Source organism: Enhydra lutris, unplaced genomic scaffold (assembly GCF_002288905.1).
Source record: "Enhydra lutris kenyoni isolate GAN:26980312 unplaced genomic scaffold, ASM228890v2 scaffoldscaffold6, whole genome shotgun sequence".
NCBI classification, from domain to species: Eukaryota; Metazoa; Chordata; class Mammalia; order Carnivora; family Mustelidae; genus Enhydra; species Enhydra lutris.
Genome location: NW_019154090.1, coordinates 34,752,350 through 34,772,167, shown reverse-complemented (window position 1 = coordinate 34,772,167; position 19,818 = coordinate 34,752,350). Strand labels below are relative to the sequence as shown.

At 41.6% G+C, this 19,818-nt stretch overlaps 1 protein-coding gene across 3 annotated transcripts in view; it reads right to left on the bottom strand.

The window, feature by feature from the left end:
- Nucleotides 1-19,818, bottom strand: part of LOC111141620 (phospholipase C beta 4) — a 168,339-nt gene that overhangs the window by 50,416 nt on the left and 98,105 nt on the right. For 2 of the 3 annotated variants that reach the window (XM_022494323.1, XM_022494324.1), the window contains exons 17-21: nt 15,617-15,717; nt 9,745-9,886; nt 8,047-8,131; nt 7,595-7,719; nt 5,677-5,728 (exon numbers count right to left, since the gene is read on the bottom strand). In XM_022494323.1, the coding sequence (XP_022350031.1) occupies nt 5,677-5,728; nt 7,595-7,719; nt 8,047-8,131; nt 9,745-9,886; nt 15,617-15,717 (505 nt within the window). Of the gene's footprint in view, nt 1-5,676; nt 5,729-7,594; nt 7,720-8,046; nt 8,132-9,744; nt 9,887-12,200; nt 12,237-15,616; nt 15,718-19,818 lie in introns of all 3 variants that reach the window. The other variant, XM_022494325.1, reaches the window with a different exon arrangement.

Sequence of the window (19,818 nt, the reverse complement as noted above, 5' to 3'; positions counted from 1 at the left end):
CACATCATATACAAACTTTAACTCAAGATGGACCAAAGACTTAAATGTAAGAGCCAAAATGATAATTTTTTTAGAAGAAAAATAAGGATAAATCTTCATGACTCGGCAATGGGTCTTAGACATAACATCAAAAGCATAAGCAACAAGAGGAAAACAAAAAGATAAAATTAGCCTTATCATAAAAACCTCTGCACTTCCAAGGACAATATCAAGATAGTGAAAAAACAAGCTATAGGATGGGAGAAAATATTTGCAAATCACATACTGATAAGAGGTGTGTGTCTACGGTATCTCAAAAACAACCCAGTTGACAAGAGGGCAAGTGATCTGAATACGTATTTCTCCAAATAAGAGAAACAAATGGCCAATAAGGACATGAAAAGACGCCTGGTATCATCAGTTTTGAGAGAAATGCAAATCAAAATCACACTGAGCTGTCACTACACACACATTAGGACGGTTATAGTAAAAAGTCAGATAACACTAAGTATCATCAAGTTCATGGAACAAATGGAACCCTCAGACACGGCTGGTGGGAATGTGAAATGACACCAGGACAGTCTGGCAGTTCCCCAAACAGTTAAACAGAGGTGCCATGTGACCCAGCAATTCCACTCTTAGTAAACACTCAAGAAAAATGAAAATACATCTACACAAAAACTTGTCTGTGAATGTTAGAGCAGCATTATTCCTAATAACCAAAAGATGGAAACAATCCAAATGTCTATCAATATATAAGTGAATATATAATATGGGGCATACCCACACTATGAGAAATGACTTGGTAGAAAGAAATGAAGTACTGATATGTGCTACAGCATAAACCTTGAAAGCTTAATGCTAAGTGAAAGAAGCCAGTCACAAAGACCACATACTACATGAATTAATTCCTATAAAAGGTGCTGTCTGTACAAATACAGAGAGACAGAGAGTAGACGGTGGCTGCTTATGGCTGCGAATAGGGAGCAGGGGTTACTAGGAGGTGATGGCTAAAGGGTATGAGTTTTCTTTGTGAAGTAAGGAAAATGTTTGGAAATTGACCCAACTCCACAATGTCTGTCCCTTATCTCCTTTGGTTACAGTCACATAATCAGACCTCAGCCAGATTCCATAACTACCCTGAACTTGTATCAGACTTGATCTAAGAAAAAAAATTTTGTTTTTACAAAGGACTATAACCACAGGTAGGAAAAGTCCATCCTAACCTGAACAGCAGATAAAGGACAATAAACGTACTTTCCCCCAAACTATGGGTTTACTTTTAAGTATAAAAGAATCAAAATTGGAGTGATCAAGTCTTTCCTATTCTTTAGGAGTGTAACTTTTACTGATTTTAACTCTAGATGCTGTCAAATTTATTATCTTTTAAAATCCAACAGAAAGGATTCTGGGGCGTGACTTTTCTCCTTAAAGACAAACTCCCAAGTTCCATTTTTGTGGTTTTGACAAAGTTGTCATTCGTTGTCATCTTCTAAGTTTGAGCAAAAAAAGTGTTAAAATAACCACACATTCAACTTAGATGTAATCATCAGTAAAGAACCTCCAAGGACAGCACTGATTTTAAATTGTGAGAGTTACAGAGTTTTCAGAATCATTCAAATATTAAAGATGATTTTGAACTTTCACCTGTCTCCAAGAGAATGTAACCCTAAATATTAATTTAAAATTTAACTGCACAAAACACATGGTTTCCTATATTTACAGTTTTAGATTTGGGACTCCCCCCTTTTTTGTGGCTAGTGTTAGACACTGGAAAATATGATGATATGGCAAAAATTGAAGTCTTAGAATGGAAAGTAGATGAGAAACTACACTATTAACACACACTACTTCAAGCGAAGCCTACCAGCGTTGACAAAATATCGGCCGTTAGCTTCAAGGGGATGTAAGAGAGGATGGTTCTGGCACTCACAAGAAGGGGAACATGGATTCCAGTTGCATGGAATGAGGTATTTGCCTCCTGAGAAAAGCAGGGGCAGGGGCTCTCTGGAGATTCCGTACTCTCCATTCCCCACAGGCATTTCTGAAGGGACCTTTCTCACCAAAAATAAAAAATTGTGATGCTGATGATTTCTTGGTGCCCAAAACATTCTTCCATGTTCCTTCCTTCCACATTGGCTTAGAAGAAAACTCCTCTGTGAGAGCGTGAACCAATACAAAATAAGAAGTGCCAGGAGAAAAGGGCAAGAAACCGGAGTCCAATTCTCCAAGGCAGGCAGCCTTCAGTGTAATGTATTGATCTTATATACTTAAAAAATAATAATAAATAAAAGAAAGCATGGAGAAGTTTGACAGGGCCAGGAGGTAAGTCCTGGCTTGGGGGTGACACTGAGCCAGCTTATCTTGAAGGGGTGTCTGCTTGGGGCCTGTGGGGACCTGCGGATGCAGCAGAGGCCGCCACTCACTGGTGCCCGTGCAGGTCCAGGGAGCCCCGGTCATCAGTAGGACCTGTGTCGTTACACAGTGCTCTGAACTTAGAAGAGTTTTGTGCCTAGTTTAATGCTCTGCAGCTACTGTCTCGAAATGCTTAAAAATTTGTGAACAAGGGGTCTTTATTTTCATTTTGCACTGGGCCCCACAAACCAACCATAGCTGGTCCTGCCTGGTGTTTTTTGGTACAGAAAATAAATTCATTCCAAGCACCCAGGTCTGTGTGGTGGACTTGGGCAGAGACCAAAGCCAATGACAAGTGAAGGGAGCCTTTGTAGGGTCCTGGAAGGCAAGAGAGGAAGAAAAGAAGGGCCTTCAGCCAGGTGGGTGGACAGAAGCCATAAGAATCAGAGGATGGAGTCATAAGGAAGGACAACCTATTTCATCACACCCAAGATGGCGCCAATTGTTCAATACTCCACCATCTTCTCTACCAGCAGGAAAGCAAAACGGCTGATTGTAACTATAAGACCGTCATGGATTTCAAGACACATTTCACCCTGAGAAAGTTCTACAAAAAGTATGCATCTTCGGATCCTAAAACACCCTACTATGTTGGTCTCAGCCATGCCAATTTCCTCTGAAAGTATGCGGACTTCAGAAATTAACTTGCTCTGTCTTGTTTCCTTGGGAATTATACAAATGCCTTCCATTTTTATACCTTTAGAAAGGAGTCTGTCATGAACTACCACTCACTTTCCTACTGAAAATCACACTTACTGAGCTCAGGGGCACAGCCTTCCAAAAGATCAGCCTGGAGAGCAGACAGGGAGTCCCGGGCAGGTTCCCAGTGTTTTGTTAGCATTGGTGGATTCAGAGGGTCTGCATGTGCTTTGCAACACTGCTGTTCTCTATACAACCACTACCGTTTGCCACCCTAAGCCTAAATGGTTCAGAAGGCCTCTGTACACCAGCCCTCAGACACGCCAACAAGGAGTGTTTAACAAGTCCCTGCAGGTGGGTGGGTGAATGACAAAGGCAATGTAGGGAAAGCCAGAGCATCCTAGACACCCTCGCTCCCCGGAAATACACCTGCGTGGCCAGCCCCGTATTAACCAGCTATGACCGCTCCATCGCCGAGAGTGATGGGATCGAGAAACACAGCTGAGGAAGACTCCTTCCCTCTTCCCTGCCTGTGACAAACTCTGCCTCCAGGAGGGGAAAGGGAAGGGTGGGGGATGGTGACACATGACAGAACATGACTGTCAAGGGCTCTTCAAGGCGGGGCGCCCCACTGCACAATCCTATTTTCCTAGTCCCTCTGGTGGGACGTAGGTTTTTGGTCACATCACTCCAACACGTCAGCATGGAATTCGGGCTCCAGCAGCACCGTGCTTGTCTGGGAACACATTTTAGAATAAGCAGTGGTGCCTAAAGGGAGACACTGATCATGTGAACCCGGGTGAAACAGGAAGAGAAAGGAACAGAGGGCACGCATACAGCTCCTGGTGGGACCTCGTGACCTGGCAACAGTCCCCCTCCCCGTGGAAGTACTGGCTGTCGGACAGCTGTAGCCAAGAGGGCAAATTTTTAGTGTCACTGGGCCACAAGGGAGGCTCTGAGGAGGGAGCGCCGCAAGGGGTCGGGGTGTCTGGTGTGAACCAGGACGGCTGGGCTTCAGTGTGAGCTGTCATCCCCACACCACCGCTGTCCCCCGCAGCCTCGCTGCCTCAGTTTTGCCTCCATCAATTTATGTGCACCATCTCCTGGTGATGAACGCTGTGCACTAAATACAACAGAGCTGTAAAGAATTCTAAAATGCAGGAGCACCTGGGTGGCTCAGTCCACTGAGCATCTGTGTTGGGCTCAGGTCATGATCCCGGAGTACCAGGATCGAGTCCTGCATCGGGCTCCGTGCTCAGTGGGGAGATGGCTTCTCTCTCTGCCCCTCCCCCTCACTCGTGCTCTCCTCTCTCTCTCTCCCTCTTGCTCAAATAAATAAATAAAATCTTTTTTCTTAAAATATTTATTTATTTGACAGAGAGAGAGACAGTGAGAAAGGGAATATAAGCAGGGGAAGTGGGAGAGAGAGAAGCAGGCTTCCCGCTGAGCAGGGAGCCCGATGAGGGGCTCCAACCCAGGACCCTGGGATCATGACCTCAGCAGAAGGCAGATACTTAATGACTGAGCCACCCAGGTACCCCAATAAATAAAATATTTGAAAAAATAATTCTAAAAATGTGTATTTGGCAGTTTTCTTTTGAATTACATAGCTTTTACTTCTTTCTGTAATTGACATAGAACATATTAGTTTACGGTGTAAGACTTTGATTTCTTTCAAAGCACACAGCAGAGGAAAACATAACATATGTGCCAGCGATGCATGTGGGGGTCACTCATGGGTGGAGGTACACGGGTGGAGAACCGTCTGGCAGGAGGAAGAGGGGCGAGTGTGCACTCTGAACCTGTGACAGCTGAAAAATGTTATCTTGGCTGGCTGTTCTTAGTGATAAAATTGAGGTATTCAACCAGGGAGGCTTAGAATTTCCTGACAGTAGTATTATGGATGGGATGGCACTCCACGGGATTAATTTAGAGGCTCGGGGACAGATGCATGAAGGAAAAAAAAAATATGGCCACACTGGTTTTCTTCTCCACAGAATTTAACTTCACATTTTCACTTAACCTTTCCGTGTTGTGTTCCACATTACAAAATTAGGAAATCAACATTTCTCATTTTACTCCTTGGTTCACAGATGTTAAAGAACGCCAGTTAAGTAAACTAGAACAATATTCATAGCATTATTTTTTGATAACCACTCTTTACAAGACATGCAAAAGAATCAAGACAGGAAAGCTTTCTTTCTAGGTGTATTACATTCAAATTGACATTCATAACTTCCTTCCATACTAAATCAACTTCATTCCTCTGTGTGTCTTAGGGAAAATACATATACTTATTATCTATGTTTCCAGTTAACGTCCAAATGAGCAGGGATCATTATTTGTCGTAGCTATAAAAACCTCCACCCTTGAATTTAAAGCAAAGGAATTAAACTCGAGTGTGTATGATAAACTGCTTAACTTATGGTTCAATTTTTAGGGGGACAATTCTGCTTAATAAACTGTTTAGATGAAAAACGTATACTTACAAATACAATCTATCTAGGGATTTCAATTGTTTCTATCCAATCCCTCAAACTCAGCTTAAATTGAGCAGCCCTTAATTAAAAATGACACAGTTCCATTACAGCTGTAGTATGGGTTCAGGAACACAGTGACAACAGTTTAAATCATATTACTCACCCGCAGGATCCATTATACTCAAATTTTCCCTGATTCAATTGCATCGCTAAATCTGTCAAGAGACGAAAATAATTTAGCATCTCATCTCCCTGCACAAAGAAGACCACGATGGGTGATTTTAAACAATGGAAGTCAGATACGGATCCTAGACTGAAAGGTCTTTTTTAACATTTCAAGTTACGTGTGGGTCTGTTGAGCGCACACGATCCTCTTCCCTGTTGAAATCATCTGTGTTTAAGTCAAACATAAAATGTGTTTTCATAAAGATCATGCTAGAATTGCATTAAAAATTGGATTCAACATATGAGTCAAATGATTGTCCAATCAGTGTTGAAATTATAGGTGTCCAACTGGGGAGAATGTGCCTTACAGTCACAGAGGAAGGATCGGCTGTGGACATTCCAGGAAGGTCATAGGAGTACAAACTCGATTAAAAACAAAAAAAATAATCCAGGTAGTATCATGGAAAAATTAGTGGCTTGCTCCTACTTTTAAACCTAGGGAGAATTCTTCTAGCAGTGTCTATGCTGGCAGGGCATGGCTTGGGATTTTTCGCTCACAAGTGAACACAATCTTCCCTTTTTTCATTAGCAAAACAAAACAAAACAAACAAGCTGGTAGATTTTTTTTTTTCCCTTCTTCAGCATGTTGTGGTTGATCCTAATGTTATAGAATAAAACACATGCTGACCTAGTGAATAAACTGGTTTAGGATAATTTAATCCATATAATGGACTGACAACTGAAAATACAACTTGACCTCCCCCACTCCCCACCCCCGCTTTTTTTAAAAAGTAAAAGCAGCACTCTATTTTATTTGGTTTCTGCTAGAAATATTATGGGCTTGTACTGGTATCTGGTCATAACAAGGACTGATGGGGATGTTGTGCAGACGTTTGACCCCAGCTTCCAGTCCCTGAGAACTTGTCAAAAGTACTATTGAGCCCACATTTATGGCAAAGGGATGAAAGTCAAGAGGATTTTTGGTCAGGCCAGATAATAGAAAACAAAGTGGATAGAAACTCTCAACGTATGGTGGATGGACTAGAAAAGGAAAATGCCCCCCAAACCAGGAAACATGGGAGGCACCGCCTTATACAGCAAAGGACTGAACAAGAAAATGTTCTTGTTTTGCCAACTTTAATGACCAGGCTATGGGATTAACCACAGCATGTGAATGGTTTTGTGGCATATTTCTTACCTCTTTTAGGTAAACAACTAGAGCCCAGAATTTTTCTACCTCTGATCTTAAAATTGTGATACTTGGCTCTTAAGCAGACTTTAAAAACTTGAAAAAAATTGTTTATGCATTTTAAAAATTCACTCCTCTCCTTCCAGGGAGGGGGAAAGATCATATATTGGAAGCCTGCCTTTGAATACACTTTGGAGGACCAAGTTACGGATTAGTGCCTCTAAGAATATATAAATCCTTACACACTGTTTTAGTGGAGTTTACTCTTGAATATTCTGTACTTTTATGATGAGATGCTGTGTTATTGATACCTGCTGAATGTTAACAGGGAGAAGGGTACTTTATAAAGGAGAAATGAGTCATAGTTCCTGACAGAGATATTCAGATTTTTCTCATTTAATTCTGTCTCTGGGAAAGAAGATAAATTTGATCTGAAAAGAAGAAAAATTAAAAATATTTTGGAAAAGGGGACAATGTTTGGCAGATTAGTTGTGGTATTTATGAAAGGAAATTCAATTTAAATCAAAATATTTTGTCTTCCACCCTTTACAGGGCTCTATTTTTGGTGTTTCGTATCTCACCATTACATAAATCCAACATCACATTGTTTTGCCATATGTCTCCTTCCTTTAAAAAAAAATGCCCACGGCCAACGGATGGCAATGGTTGGCACCATCCTGTCAAAGTGTTCTCCTGGAATTTGAGGTCACTGGACATCAGTTCCTACCTGGGGTTTGATAGTTCAGTGAAACCATCTGGCAGCCAGCATTCCAGAAAATCTGAGGCATGTAATTACTGGAATCGACCCGGCCTCCCTTGGGGTAAATGCGGCTCATTTGCCGTTTGTTATAACTGTGTAACTTATTAAGGAGAATGAGGGGAGAAAAAAGAGTATTCCGGAAGTAATAAATACACAACAAAGGCTAGACCAACAATGATAAACACGAAGCTAACAGACAGGAAATTTCACATGTATGAGTGAGGCTGAGGAGAAAATCCAGAGTTCACTGTGTAAACAATTCACATTTGGGCAGGTTTTCACAGTTGCTGTGGTCTTTCACACATACTATTTTATTAGCTCGACAACCACAATTATCTATTCGCCATTCATCTGTTTCAGAGACTCCCGCCAAACTTAAAGGGCACTGGCCGTTTACTCCATTCACTACGTAAGGATACTTCACAAATTCAATGGCGTGCGTCTTCAAGTAGCCCAGGCCGACGGACTCATTAAAAGAAGACATGTTATAATGAATATTGCGCTCTGTAAAGAAAAATAAAGATGCACTCAGCAACGCTTCCATCCAACCTTGTGGAAAGACAAGCAATAAATGTAATTACATCTCAAATCACAAGGCTTTGGAGGCAGGTGTTCCATTATGTTATCAGTACTGCCTACGTTCATTAATGTCCTGGGGCTGGAGACAGATGACTTAAATAGTGATGGATTAAATCTGGAGTCATGAAACAAATTATGTGTATATGGCCCACACAGCCACCCCCAAGATATGTCTATTTGATGACTAGGGTGGCTTCTCCAGCCCAAAAAACTGATTATGAAAGTTTAAAAATCCTGTGGATATTTCTGGAGGTCTGCTTTTGATCAAAAGGGGTCTTCGTGAAGATCCAAGCTAACAGGATCCAATGGTACGTTAAAAAGATTATCCACCATGACCAGGTGGGATTTATCCATGGGATGCAAGAGTGGTGCAACATTCACAAATCAATCAATGTGATAGAACAAATCAGTAAGAGAAGAGAGAAGAACCACACGGTCTTCTCAATTGATGCAGAAAAAGCATTTGACAAGATACAGCATCTGTTCCTGATTAAGACGATTCATAGTATAGGGATAGAGGGAACATTCCTCAATTTCATAAAATCTGTCTACGAAAAACCCACAGTGAATATCATCCTCAGTGGGGAAAAGCTGACAGCCTTCCCTTTGAGATCAGGAACACAACAAGGATGTCCACTCTCACCGCTGTTGTTCAACATAGTACTAGAAGTGCTAGCAACAGCAATCAGACACCACAAAGAAATAAAAGGTATTCAAATTGGCAAAGAAGAAGTCAAACTCTCTCTCTTCGAAGATGACATGATACTTTATATGGAAAACCCAAAAGACTCCACCCCCAAACTACTAGAACTCAGGAAACTCAGTAATATGGCAGGATACAAAATCAATGCACAGAAATCAGTTGCTTTCCAATGTGGATGGAACTAGAGGGTATTATACTGAGCAAAATAAGTCAATCAGAAAAACAATTATCATATGATCTCTCTGATATGAGGAAGTTGAGAGGCAACTTAGGGGGCTTGGGGGGTAGGAAGAGAATAAATGAAACAAGATGGGATCGGGAGGGAGACAAACCATAAGAGACTCTTAGTCTCTCACAAAACAAACTGAGGGTTGCTGGGGGGAGCGTGGTAGGGAGAAGGTGGTTGGGTTATGGACACTGGGGAGGGTATGTGCTATGGTGAGTGCTGTGAAGTGTATAATCCTGGCAATTCACAGACCTGTACCCCTGGGGCTAATAATACATTATATGTTAATAAAAAAATAAAAAAATATTAAAAAAAAAAGAAATCAGTTGCTTTCTTACACACAGGAAGATCCACGGAACGCAAGAGGCAACACTAAGAAATCTGCAGTACCTCAGAGCCACCCTGTGGACAATGTGGGGAATGGCAAAGCAATCTCGAGGCATGCCAAGGACAGGAGGCTATAGGCACAGTCTGTGACACAAAACACAGTGAGGAGGAACGGGGCTGTGCCCAGGAAAGAAAAATGGCGACAAGTCAGAGCACAGCTCAGCAGCATGACAGAAGAGAAGCAGACCAAAAAAGGCAATAGAATTTAACCTTTGGTGTTACCTTCAGCCACATGGAAACCTTGAAACTTTACGGGTTGTGCATAGTTGATCATTGTAGACAAATACGGATGGATGTTAGTGGTAGCACCTACATATTTATAAGACGCCATCCATGCCTGTTCATCTTCCACGGTCACCAGGCCCTATGAGCACAATGAAAGGAATATACATGTTGAGGACTCAGGTGGGACAGGAACCCGCTACAGACGTCCTCACGAAATACGACCTGCACGCATGAACTGAAAGAGAAAGACCTTTTCTTCCTCCATTTTGCTACAGGATAATTTTAAAAGCGCCTGTCTCTGGTGCCTGCCTGGTTCAGTCAGGAGAGCAAGAGACTCTTGGTCTCAGGGTCATAAGTTCGAGCCACACGTTGGGCCTGGAACATACTTTAAAAAAAAAAAAGGTTCATGTCATCATAGCCCCTAATAATATAAAAGGAGATAATAATAAAATATAAGGCTTCTCTCTTACATTTTCCTAAGATTGCCAGAGGACTTTAAAGTATACTGAGGTTCATAGCAATCTATGGAAATATGTAGCAAGTATTATCATTTATAATCTCAAAAATTGTGGCACAAAATGGAAAAAACAACTTCAGTATGTATCAGAATCCCCTGGAGGGCTTGTTAAAACATACATTCCTGGACCTCATCTTTAGAGTTTCTGATGAAGTGAGTCTGTGGGGGAGGCCCAAGTATTTCCTTTTCATCTAGTTCCTAAGTGGTAATGACGTGGCTGGTCTGGGGACCATACTTTGCTTAACACTGGTTTAGAATTTAAGCCACATATATAAGTAGTCTATGGTACTTTTTTAAAAAGCTTATTCTGAAAATAATCTGATAAACGACTACAGAGGACATGTCAAAATTGCATCATTTTACATAGAGGTAAATTATTTTGGTTTATTTCTTGGCAAATTGGAACAAAATAAACAACAAAAACAATTCCTTCAAAAATGATCCACATTTTGTTGAGAGCTAACTCTGAAAACCTGATGAAGACTCACTTTATTGGAGAACTCAGAGGATGAGGTCCAAGAATTCATGTTTTAATATGCCCTCCAGGGGATTCTGACACACACGGAAGTTGTTTTTCCACTTTGTGCCATAATTTCCTGCATCGACTGATACAGGCGGATGAACTACTTACTTAGTCCATTCCTATGGACCGGTCATCGGCATGGACTAGTGAGAAAAGTGGTCAGATTATCTTATCTGATGATTTAACAATCTGAGCATTCTAAATCCTCAAACTGATTTCACCAATAAAAGCCTGAGGTAAATAATCAAATAATGTAACTTGTTTTCATTTTTAGTCATTTCTTTATATGTCCCATCCACCCAAACAAGGGCAGGGGCCGCGTGACTCCTTTCTTGGGTATCTAATGATGGTAAGTAACACCAGGACCCTGTGTTGGGCAGTGGGCTGAATTCCTGCATGCACAACTTCATTACTGTTAGTAATCATGTGGAGTAAGGAAGAGAGTCCCACCCACTGACCATGTGAGAAGACCGGGGCCTTGGGGATGAAAGCGATTTGGTCGCAGCTATTCAGCTAATACAAGGCAGTGACCAAACACTAACCTCTGCTTTGTTGACCTCAATATCCTCTGAAATTCTAGAAGAGAAGTTCATGAACATGATGGGTGGGGGGGGATTGAGATCGGTCTTAGCCAAACTTACTCTTTACACAGTAAGAAGATAGTGTCTCACTCCAAATAAGATAGGGCCCCACAGACAGCCAGACATGATGTTCTCCAACTCTGAAGAACGGGAATCAAATTACAAGGCAAATTTCTGTCTGCGCCTGCCACCAGTCTCCCAACCATAACAAACCATTCGCCTGGACTCAGAGAAACCACTGTGCTACCATGAAGAACGTCAAAGAGGACAAAAGAAATAAAAAATGGAACTCGATTCATAATAAAGTCCGTATCAAAGAACACCAAATTGAAGTCCTAGAATGCAGGCAGTGTAAAATTAAATTAAATTAGATTAATTAATGATCTTTTAAAATGCCAGTGTAGTCGGAAACAAGATCACCTTCCTAGTATGCTGGAACATCTGATGACCTATTAGGTCATTTTTATTTTCAAATTCGATGTGTCGACGATTATGCACTCTTATTATAGAAATGAAATCTCTAATGTCAACTAAGTGTCTGACTGTACTAAACACTTATTTTCAGGAAAACCATCTTATTCACCTGCCTTCGTTTTGTGATTTTTATCAGGATTTGCTTATTTCACCACTGTGAATAATTCTTTCTTTTGAAGACTCTTGCAATGAGATGCATTAAGCATGTGAATATGGTAAACAGTAAGCCTGACATTCCACGGGTGGAGGTGGGAGGGAGACAGGGTTAACAACATTTAGTACAAACTGTTCAATATTACGGGGGCACATTTGGTACTCTGTAATGAAAGCAAACTACACAAGGAAATTATTTTCTTACCTTTTTGTTGATTTCATGTTCAAGGTCATCTGAAGCCTAAATTAGAGAAAGACTAATTTGTTTACTTCTCTAAAGGGCAAAATTCCAAATTTACCAGCCATATATATGTTAATGTTTAAATAAATATGGGTAAGCCTGTTATTCTTTTTATTTGTGAAGGTGGAAAATTACTGATGACATAAAGCCATCAGCAAAATAAGGAGGAAAGATACAACAGCTTGACTTACACACCAGAAAAATAAATCTTAATACTGTCTCCCCTCCCTTCTTGATAGTCTTTCCTATTTAGATGTTTCCTTACAGTAGATTAATTATTTCGTCATGGGGTTTAGGAAATCATTTGATGTGGCCACCTCTCCTGATACGTAAAGGGCAGGCAAGCACGAATGGTTACTTGATTCAACACTCATGTGTGGGTAGTGATAAAGGCTTTATGTGGTAAGGGAGCGTCAAGGTAGGCACCGAGTCTTAGTAGGCATCCAAGAGTCCCAAAATAGAGGCAATACTCTCTATCAGAAGAGGGAGGGTGTAATCAAAGTGTTCCTTTGGCGTTGCTCTTCCAACACTCTCCCAATTTCAACTACTACCAAATGGATGCACCTACCTACACCTTCAGCCACTGTCTTCAATGATTAAGAATCCTTGCCCCAAAACATCACCATGAATACCATCCATTCTCCCCTTCTCCAGGAACTCACAGACAGTTATGCCTTCTCTCCCTCTCGCAAGCCTAAGCTTTCCCTCTCTTCGGCCCCACTTCCAAAAGTTTGCAAACACACTCCAGATTCATTCCTTCTAAAAATAACGCTCCCTTGACTCCTCTAATTGCCATTATCTCCAGCCTATTCCTTGCTTCCCTTTATAGCAAAACTTCTCAAAAGTATAGTCTCTACTCATTCACATCTGTCTGTTTCCGTGGCCCTCACCACACCCTTGCAACTTCTCTTTTCAAGGTCACCAGTGACCTCCATGTTGCCAGCACCGGAACTCTGGAGTGTTCTTACTGAGTTAATCAACAGTAGTCAAACACCAACCACTTTGCCAGGGTCCAGGAGGTGGGAGAAATGGGGAGGTGTTGGTCCAAGGGGACACGTGTCTAGTTATAAGAGTAGAACGTTCTGGGGCGCCTGGGTGGCTCAGTGGGTTAAAGCCTCTGCCTTTGACTCAGGTCATGATCTCAGAGTCCTGGGATCGAGCCCCACGTCGGGCTCTCTGCTCAGCGGGGAGCCTGCTTCCCTTCCTCTCTCTCTGCCTGCCTCTCTGCCTTCTTGTAATCTCTGTCAAATAAATAAATAAAAATCTTAAAAAAAAATTAAAAAAAAAAGAGTAGAACGTTCTGGGGATCTAACGAACAGCATGGTGTTCATAGTTAACATTTTACTTCATACTTGAAAGTTACTCAGAGAGCAGATTTTAAATGTTCTCACCACACACACATACACACACACACACACACACACAGGTAATTATTAGGCGATGGAGATGTTCACTTACCTTACTGAAATAATCATTTCAGAATATATACAGGTATCAAATCATCGCTTATACCCCTTCAACTTACACAATGCTATGTGTCAATTATATTTTAATTAAGCTGGGGGGAGAATACCTCTCTTCTTGTCTTCCACCTGTTCTCTTGGCTTCCTTGATCTCATCGATTTCCATCCTACCTCTCGGGCCATATCTTGCTGCTCTTTTCTGGCCTGCCATCTCTGCCTCTTCCCATAGGTCATCTCACTTATTTCCGTGGCTTTAAATCCTATCTCCTGAACTTCCAGTTTTATCTCTAGCCCCAACTCTCTTCTAGTTCTTCTAGTTCTAGATACAGGTCATGACGATGCTCACAATGGTGAAAATGAAAATGATAACAGAGCAGCAGTAATGAAGGCCTTAATGGGAATGCCCATGTGCTAGGCACCACCGGAAGCTCTTTACATATTCTAGACCCATCAACTCTTCAAAATGGACCAGTGAGGTAGGCGCTATCTTCACCTTGTAGTGGAGAAAACTTAGGCACTGGGAGCTTCAGTTAACTTACCTGAGGTTACACAGGTAGGAAATGAAAGCAGCATCAGGGGTCAAGGCTATGGGTGCCTTGGTGGCAGTGCCCCGGAGTATCTCACAGCCCTCAAAGATCCTGTCCCACTTGAGACACTGAGTTCTTCCTCTTCCAGTCTTCCCCACTGTCCACACAGGTCCTCAGACTCAGACGCAGAGAGTCATCTCGCTTCCCCTCTCACCCTCATTTGCCCACATTCAGTCCATCAGCAAGTTGGATCATTTTTGTTTCCTCAGTTGACCTTGAACCCAGTCAGTCCTGTTTCTACTGTGCGGTTTAAGCCTCAGGGTCTGGCTGAGTGCAACAGCCTGGCCTAACCACTTTTCCTGCGTTCTCTCTTATTCCCTTCTAACCAGTCTCCATATGGCAACTGTAGTAGTTTTTCAATAACCCCTATCAGGCTGCCCTGCTCCCTTCTTTGAACATTTTTAGGGGCTTCAGATTCCACTTAAATTAACATCTGAGTCTCTCATAGTAGCTTCCGAATCCCACGCATCACCTAGCTCTTACCTGTCTGTACGATCTCATCTTGTTTCCTCTGCCCCTCACTCAGCCCGCTCCATTCAGTGTCTCTGCTGCTGTTATCCCATAACTGGGGCCCTTCCTCTCCTTCTGTGCATGGCTGGTTCCTCTTTACCTTTGGGTTCTGGTTTTCTTATTCCTTCAACCTCGTGATTCTCCCTTTTAGCCCTCATTTTTACTTTCATAATAGCACTTATCACAAATTGTATTTACATAATTGATGGTTTGTCGTTGTTTCCTATTCTCTTCCAACAAACTTCCATCAGTTTCCAATAAACTTCCATCATCTAAGCTCCAGGAGAGCAGAAACTAAGCCTGTTTTGACCTTTTAGGGTTGTTACAGCCTAGGCTATACCTGGCATGTAGTAGGTACATAACAGCCATTTTTCTTGGCTGGATGGAAATACGTTCATGTTTATTCTACATTAGGAGGGAGAGGAGATAGCTAATTGGTAGGACTAGTTTTCTAACAAGGGCTTGCTTGGGATAATCAGGTAGGTCATTTTCCCAATGACTTCATTGGGACTTCAATAGGCTGCTGTTGTTGTCTCCCTATTCACCTAAAATAATGCAATAAATGATACTACTTAAAGGATACTGGAGAAATAGGTGGTGGCCAACAGTGAGGATGGCTAATGAGCCATTCAAATATCCTTTCTAACTTATTGCCCATAGCTTGCATTAAGATATTGATTCTGGCCACCCAACATAGAAGGGGGAATTATAGGCTACTTTATTTTCATGTGGTTGTCACATTTTTAAAATTTCATAGCTATTAGCTACTACCTCTTATTGACAGTCTTGGGAAAAAAAAAAGGAATAATGAGACTCTGACCTTCTTGACACTATTTGCAACAGCCTCCTTGTGGCCCAAGTCATCAGCAGAAAGTTCGTTTCCAAATTTGTATTCGGGGTGAGCTTCCTCCTCTTGGTCAGCTGTGTGCAAGACAAAAGGAAAATCCATGAAACCTAATTACTGCCCATCAGTCAGATCTTCAGAATCTTGGGTGGAGGGGAAGAAGGAAGCTAAATGAAGATGGGAACATTTAAACAGGCAAATTTTTTTCAAGTAAAATTCTCACTAGCTCTCAAGTTCAAGGAGCACATCTTGTTAGCTGTTATTTCTTGCCCGTCTAGCATGATGTTGGACACGCGTGTTGCTTAATGCATTTCTCTTAAGTGAGTACTGATTTCCATCCCAGTATACTCACTGTAAAAATTAAAGCCTCAAGTACTCAGGAACAGCTGTGACTTTCAAAGGGTGTTAGGATCTTCCCTGGCACTTAGGGAAAACACAAGGAAGGTATAAGAAGAGGAAAATACACTCGATCATTATTAAAAAGAGATTAATGTGTATGTGAACGTTATGGGTATAGTGACTTGTGGCCAGGAGTGGTGAGACATAAAAGAGAAAGAGCTTGGAAAGACTAGACTGCACCTGTACACCACCTGTGAACCCTGGCGTAGGTTTCAGAGACTCTAGAATCATTCCTAGGGCTCATGCTAACTGAGAGGCTGGAAATGGGAGCTAGATAAAGCCGATGGCCCGGGAGCATGGCCCAGGCTGTGAAAGGAGGTATGGAAGCACCAGTCCAGTCCAGAAAGTGACAAGAACTGTGGCATCTTCCTGAGGCTGGTATCCTCCCAAGGCTGTCAGTGGAAAAAAGATATCCACTAGAAAATGACACATGTTGGTGTGAGATCTGGATTCCCATGATTCCTCATTCTGCAAAAAACTCCCAGGTTAGGAATTTGCCTAAAAACTTGTCAGGATCAGGAGAAACCCACAGGCCTCCGGTCAAGGCCAACATAAATCCACACTGTCACAACACAGGGCTTGAGGGACCCCTACTGGAAAAAACAGTGAAATAATTTCTGAGTATGGACTCCTGACAGCGGGAAGCAGACCCGTAAGAAGTGGTGTTGTGTGTGTGAGTGTGTGTGTTTTGAGCATGTTTAAAATGTGTAAACAACTCAAGAATAAGATTTCATCACTTCTAAGATGCATTTTTTCCACATAGTAATATTTCTGATGTTGTAACGTGTTCTTCTAATCGATGCTGTTTTACAATTACTTGGAAGCAGCTTTCTTTCCTAGTCATTATAAAATAATGTTGTCTTTCAACTGATGGTGTCTTAGATCTGGAATTTCTTGAGGGATTGCTTTTTGCAAAGTGTTATTCCAGACATGGAAAAAAAAAGTGAGGCAAGATAGACAGACACCCTCCTGTTCTGAAACTGGTATTCTGATGGGTGGATGAGTGGAAGTAGATGATTACAAAAAGAAAAAAAAAAAAAGTAGCTCATATAGGCCTTTGGCAGGAAAAAAAGGAATTAAGGAGCTGGAATAGGTCTTTAAAAAATCTAGCCCAGTGTGTCTACTTTATAGATCAGGAAATCGATCCAGAGATATGATTTACAAATCCAAGGTCACAGAGGAAGATATGGACCTAGATTTCCCTGGATTCTTAGCACAATGCTCTTAACATGACACTGAGTTTGCATGATCTACAGTCTGTAACCGAGATTTTGAAACTTCCCACCATTACTAGTAAATTTCCAGTTCATATATCTTTTAGTCTAACCTGGCCAGCCAGATATAAACTACTTGAAGTCAAGGAACGTGTCCCATACAAGTAGTAGAGACTTGACTTTAAAAAAGGGAGTGTCTGGGTGGCTCAGTCGGTTAAGTGTCTGACTCTGGGTTGGGTTCAGGTCCCGATCTTGGGGTCCTGAGATGGAGCCCTGTATTGGGGTCCACACTCAACATGGAGTCTGCTCGTCCCTCTCCCTCTGTTCCCCCACCTCTCTCTCACGCTCTCTCGAGTGTGTGCTCCCTCTCAAATAAATAAATACTCTTTTAAAAAGAGGAAGAGTTGTATGAATGGATGCTGCCATTCCTTGATTGTGCAACGGTGCAGAGACACACCCACAACCACATATAGTTTTGGCATTCCCCACTGCTTGTCACACAGTCCTGGAAGCCACGTGTCCTTCGGGATCTAAATCCTGCCTAAGGAATGGGCACATGCTTTCATTGACTAAGGGCCTTTTCTGTTTTCTACAGCCTCTAGGCAGGGCTAATCTTTCAAGTTATGCTTGGTTTCCTCTTACCTACTGTGCTGAAGTATTTAAATTAGAGACTCTTGTCATTCATGTATAGTAGGATCATACGGTGACACAGGGGTAATTAGAGCCAACTGGTCGACCAGAATTAAGCCAGGCATCATCGAAGGAACCTAAGAATATGTAACTGGTATAGCAGAAACCTGTATACCCTTAAACAGAAATTCAAGTGGATGATTTTGTCCTCTCAGCTAATTTTCTTCATGTATGCCATCCCACATGATTATTTCTGTCCACCCTGAACAACACGGAGCCACCAGAGCCAAATATTTTGTAGGAATAATGAGCATACACATAAAAGGTGGGAAGTACCCTTAAGGATGATAAATGGAATCACATTGACCCTCATCTTTGATTAGTGTGTGTTCAAGAAATTTTACATCATTGACTTTCATCAGTTACATTTTTTTTCTAAAAGATATTTTTAACAACAATTTTGCATATTTGTTTTCTCTTCGTATTCCTGTATATTAGATGGGCAGTATCGTAAGGCACGAAAGCTCCTGAACCTGGAGTCAGGCAATTCTGGGATTGACTCTTAGTGCCACTGTTCACCAGCTGTGGGGGCATATGCAGACTATGTTTACCTCTCAGACTTCCACTTCCTTTACCTGAAAAATGAATGTAATGATACCTGTTTCATTGGGCCATAGAAAGATTACATGGTGATGTAAACTGCTTCCTTCACAGTTAGTACATCAACAGCGGTTGCAATTCATATTACTATTATTTTCCTTGTTAATTTAGTCCAGTATTCTGCAGTTTGTTTTACTGGATTGTAGGATCTAGTAATGTCTAAAATGTTTTCGACTACCATCTGTAAAACTTAACCTAAAGTTAAGGAACTGATTTTACATAATATGCATCTTTTCAAATTTTAGAAGTATTTTATTGACCTTTTCAAATAATATTCTTTTCAGGATTTTATTCTGAAATCATGTTCAGGTTTATTATTTGCCAAAAAAAAAACCCACAAAAAAACCAAAACGTGAAATAATAGGGCAGCATGGTTGACAGCATTTTCCAAACACAGCTCCAAGAATACCTGCTCTCCTACATGCACTTCTAGAATGTGATCTTGCCCCTCACCCACCCCCTCGAAGCTGGGTGGGCCTTAATTTTGCTTTGATGAATGAAATATACAGGCAATGATGATGGGCCAGTTCTGGGCATCGTTCTTAAAGTAGTTTAGAAGCTTTCGTATTCTGCCTCTTGGAAAACTGGCTTTCACGGTGTGCCATCTAGAACCTTGGCCACCATGCTGTGAGAAGCCCAAGCCACATGGAAAGGACAAAGGGAGGAGTTCTGGTCCTCAACCCTGCTGAGCTCCCCACAACAAATGCCAGCCACAGGAGTGGGCCATCTGGGACATCTGGCCCAACTGAACCGTCAGATGACTCCAGCTCTGGATGTCATCTGCCTGCAAATGCATGAGAAGCTTAAGGGAAAATCATCAGTGTGAGCCCAGATGTCCCCACAGAACTATGGGAGAAAGTAATAATGTGTTATTTAAAGCCTCTAGATTTTGAGGCGGTTTGTTACCTAGTAATAGAAAATTATAACAGTCACCAATTAAATAATTCCAGGTATCTCTGCCTTCTTGGACACTCATTGCCATGTACAATATATGAAAGTCAGTCAGTATTTGCGTTCTCTGGGAGTGGGGCTGAACCCCTGGTTTGGACACACAACACACACCGTCCCGGTGAAGTCTGTTTCATGGTGAGCCATCTTTATAAAGCTCTCTTTTTTACTGAGATTAGTTAATTCTCACGACTTTCAGGTTTTCACCTATAGTAGCAAACCTTCCTAAAATCTACTCGTATATTTCAGATTTTCATATAATAAGTGGAGAGAGTTTCTCCAAGTGTTTCTACATTGTGTAGCCCCAACCATGACGTAAATACAAGA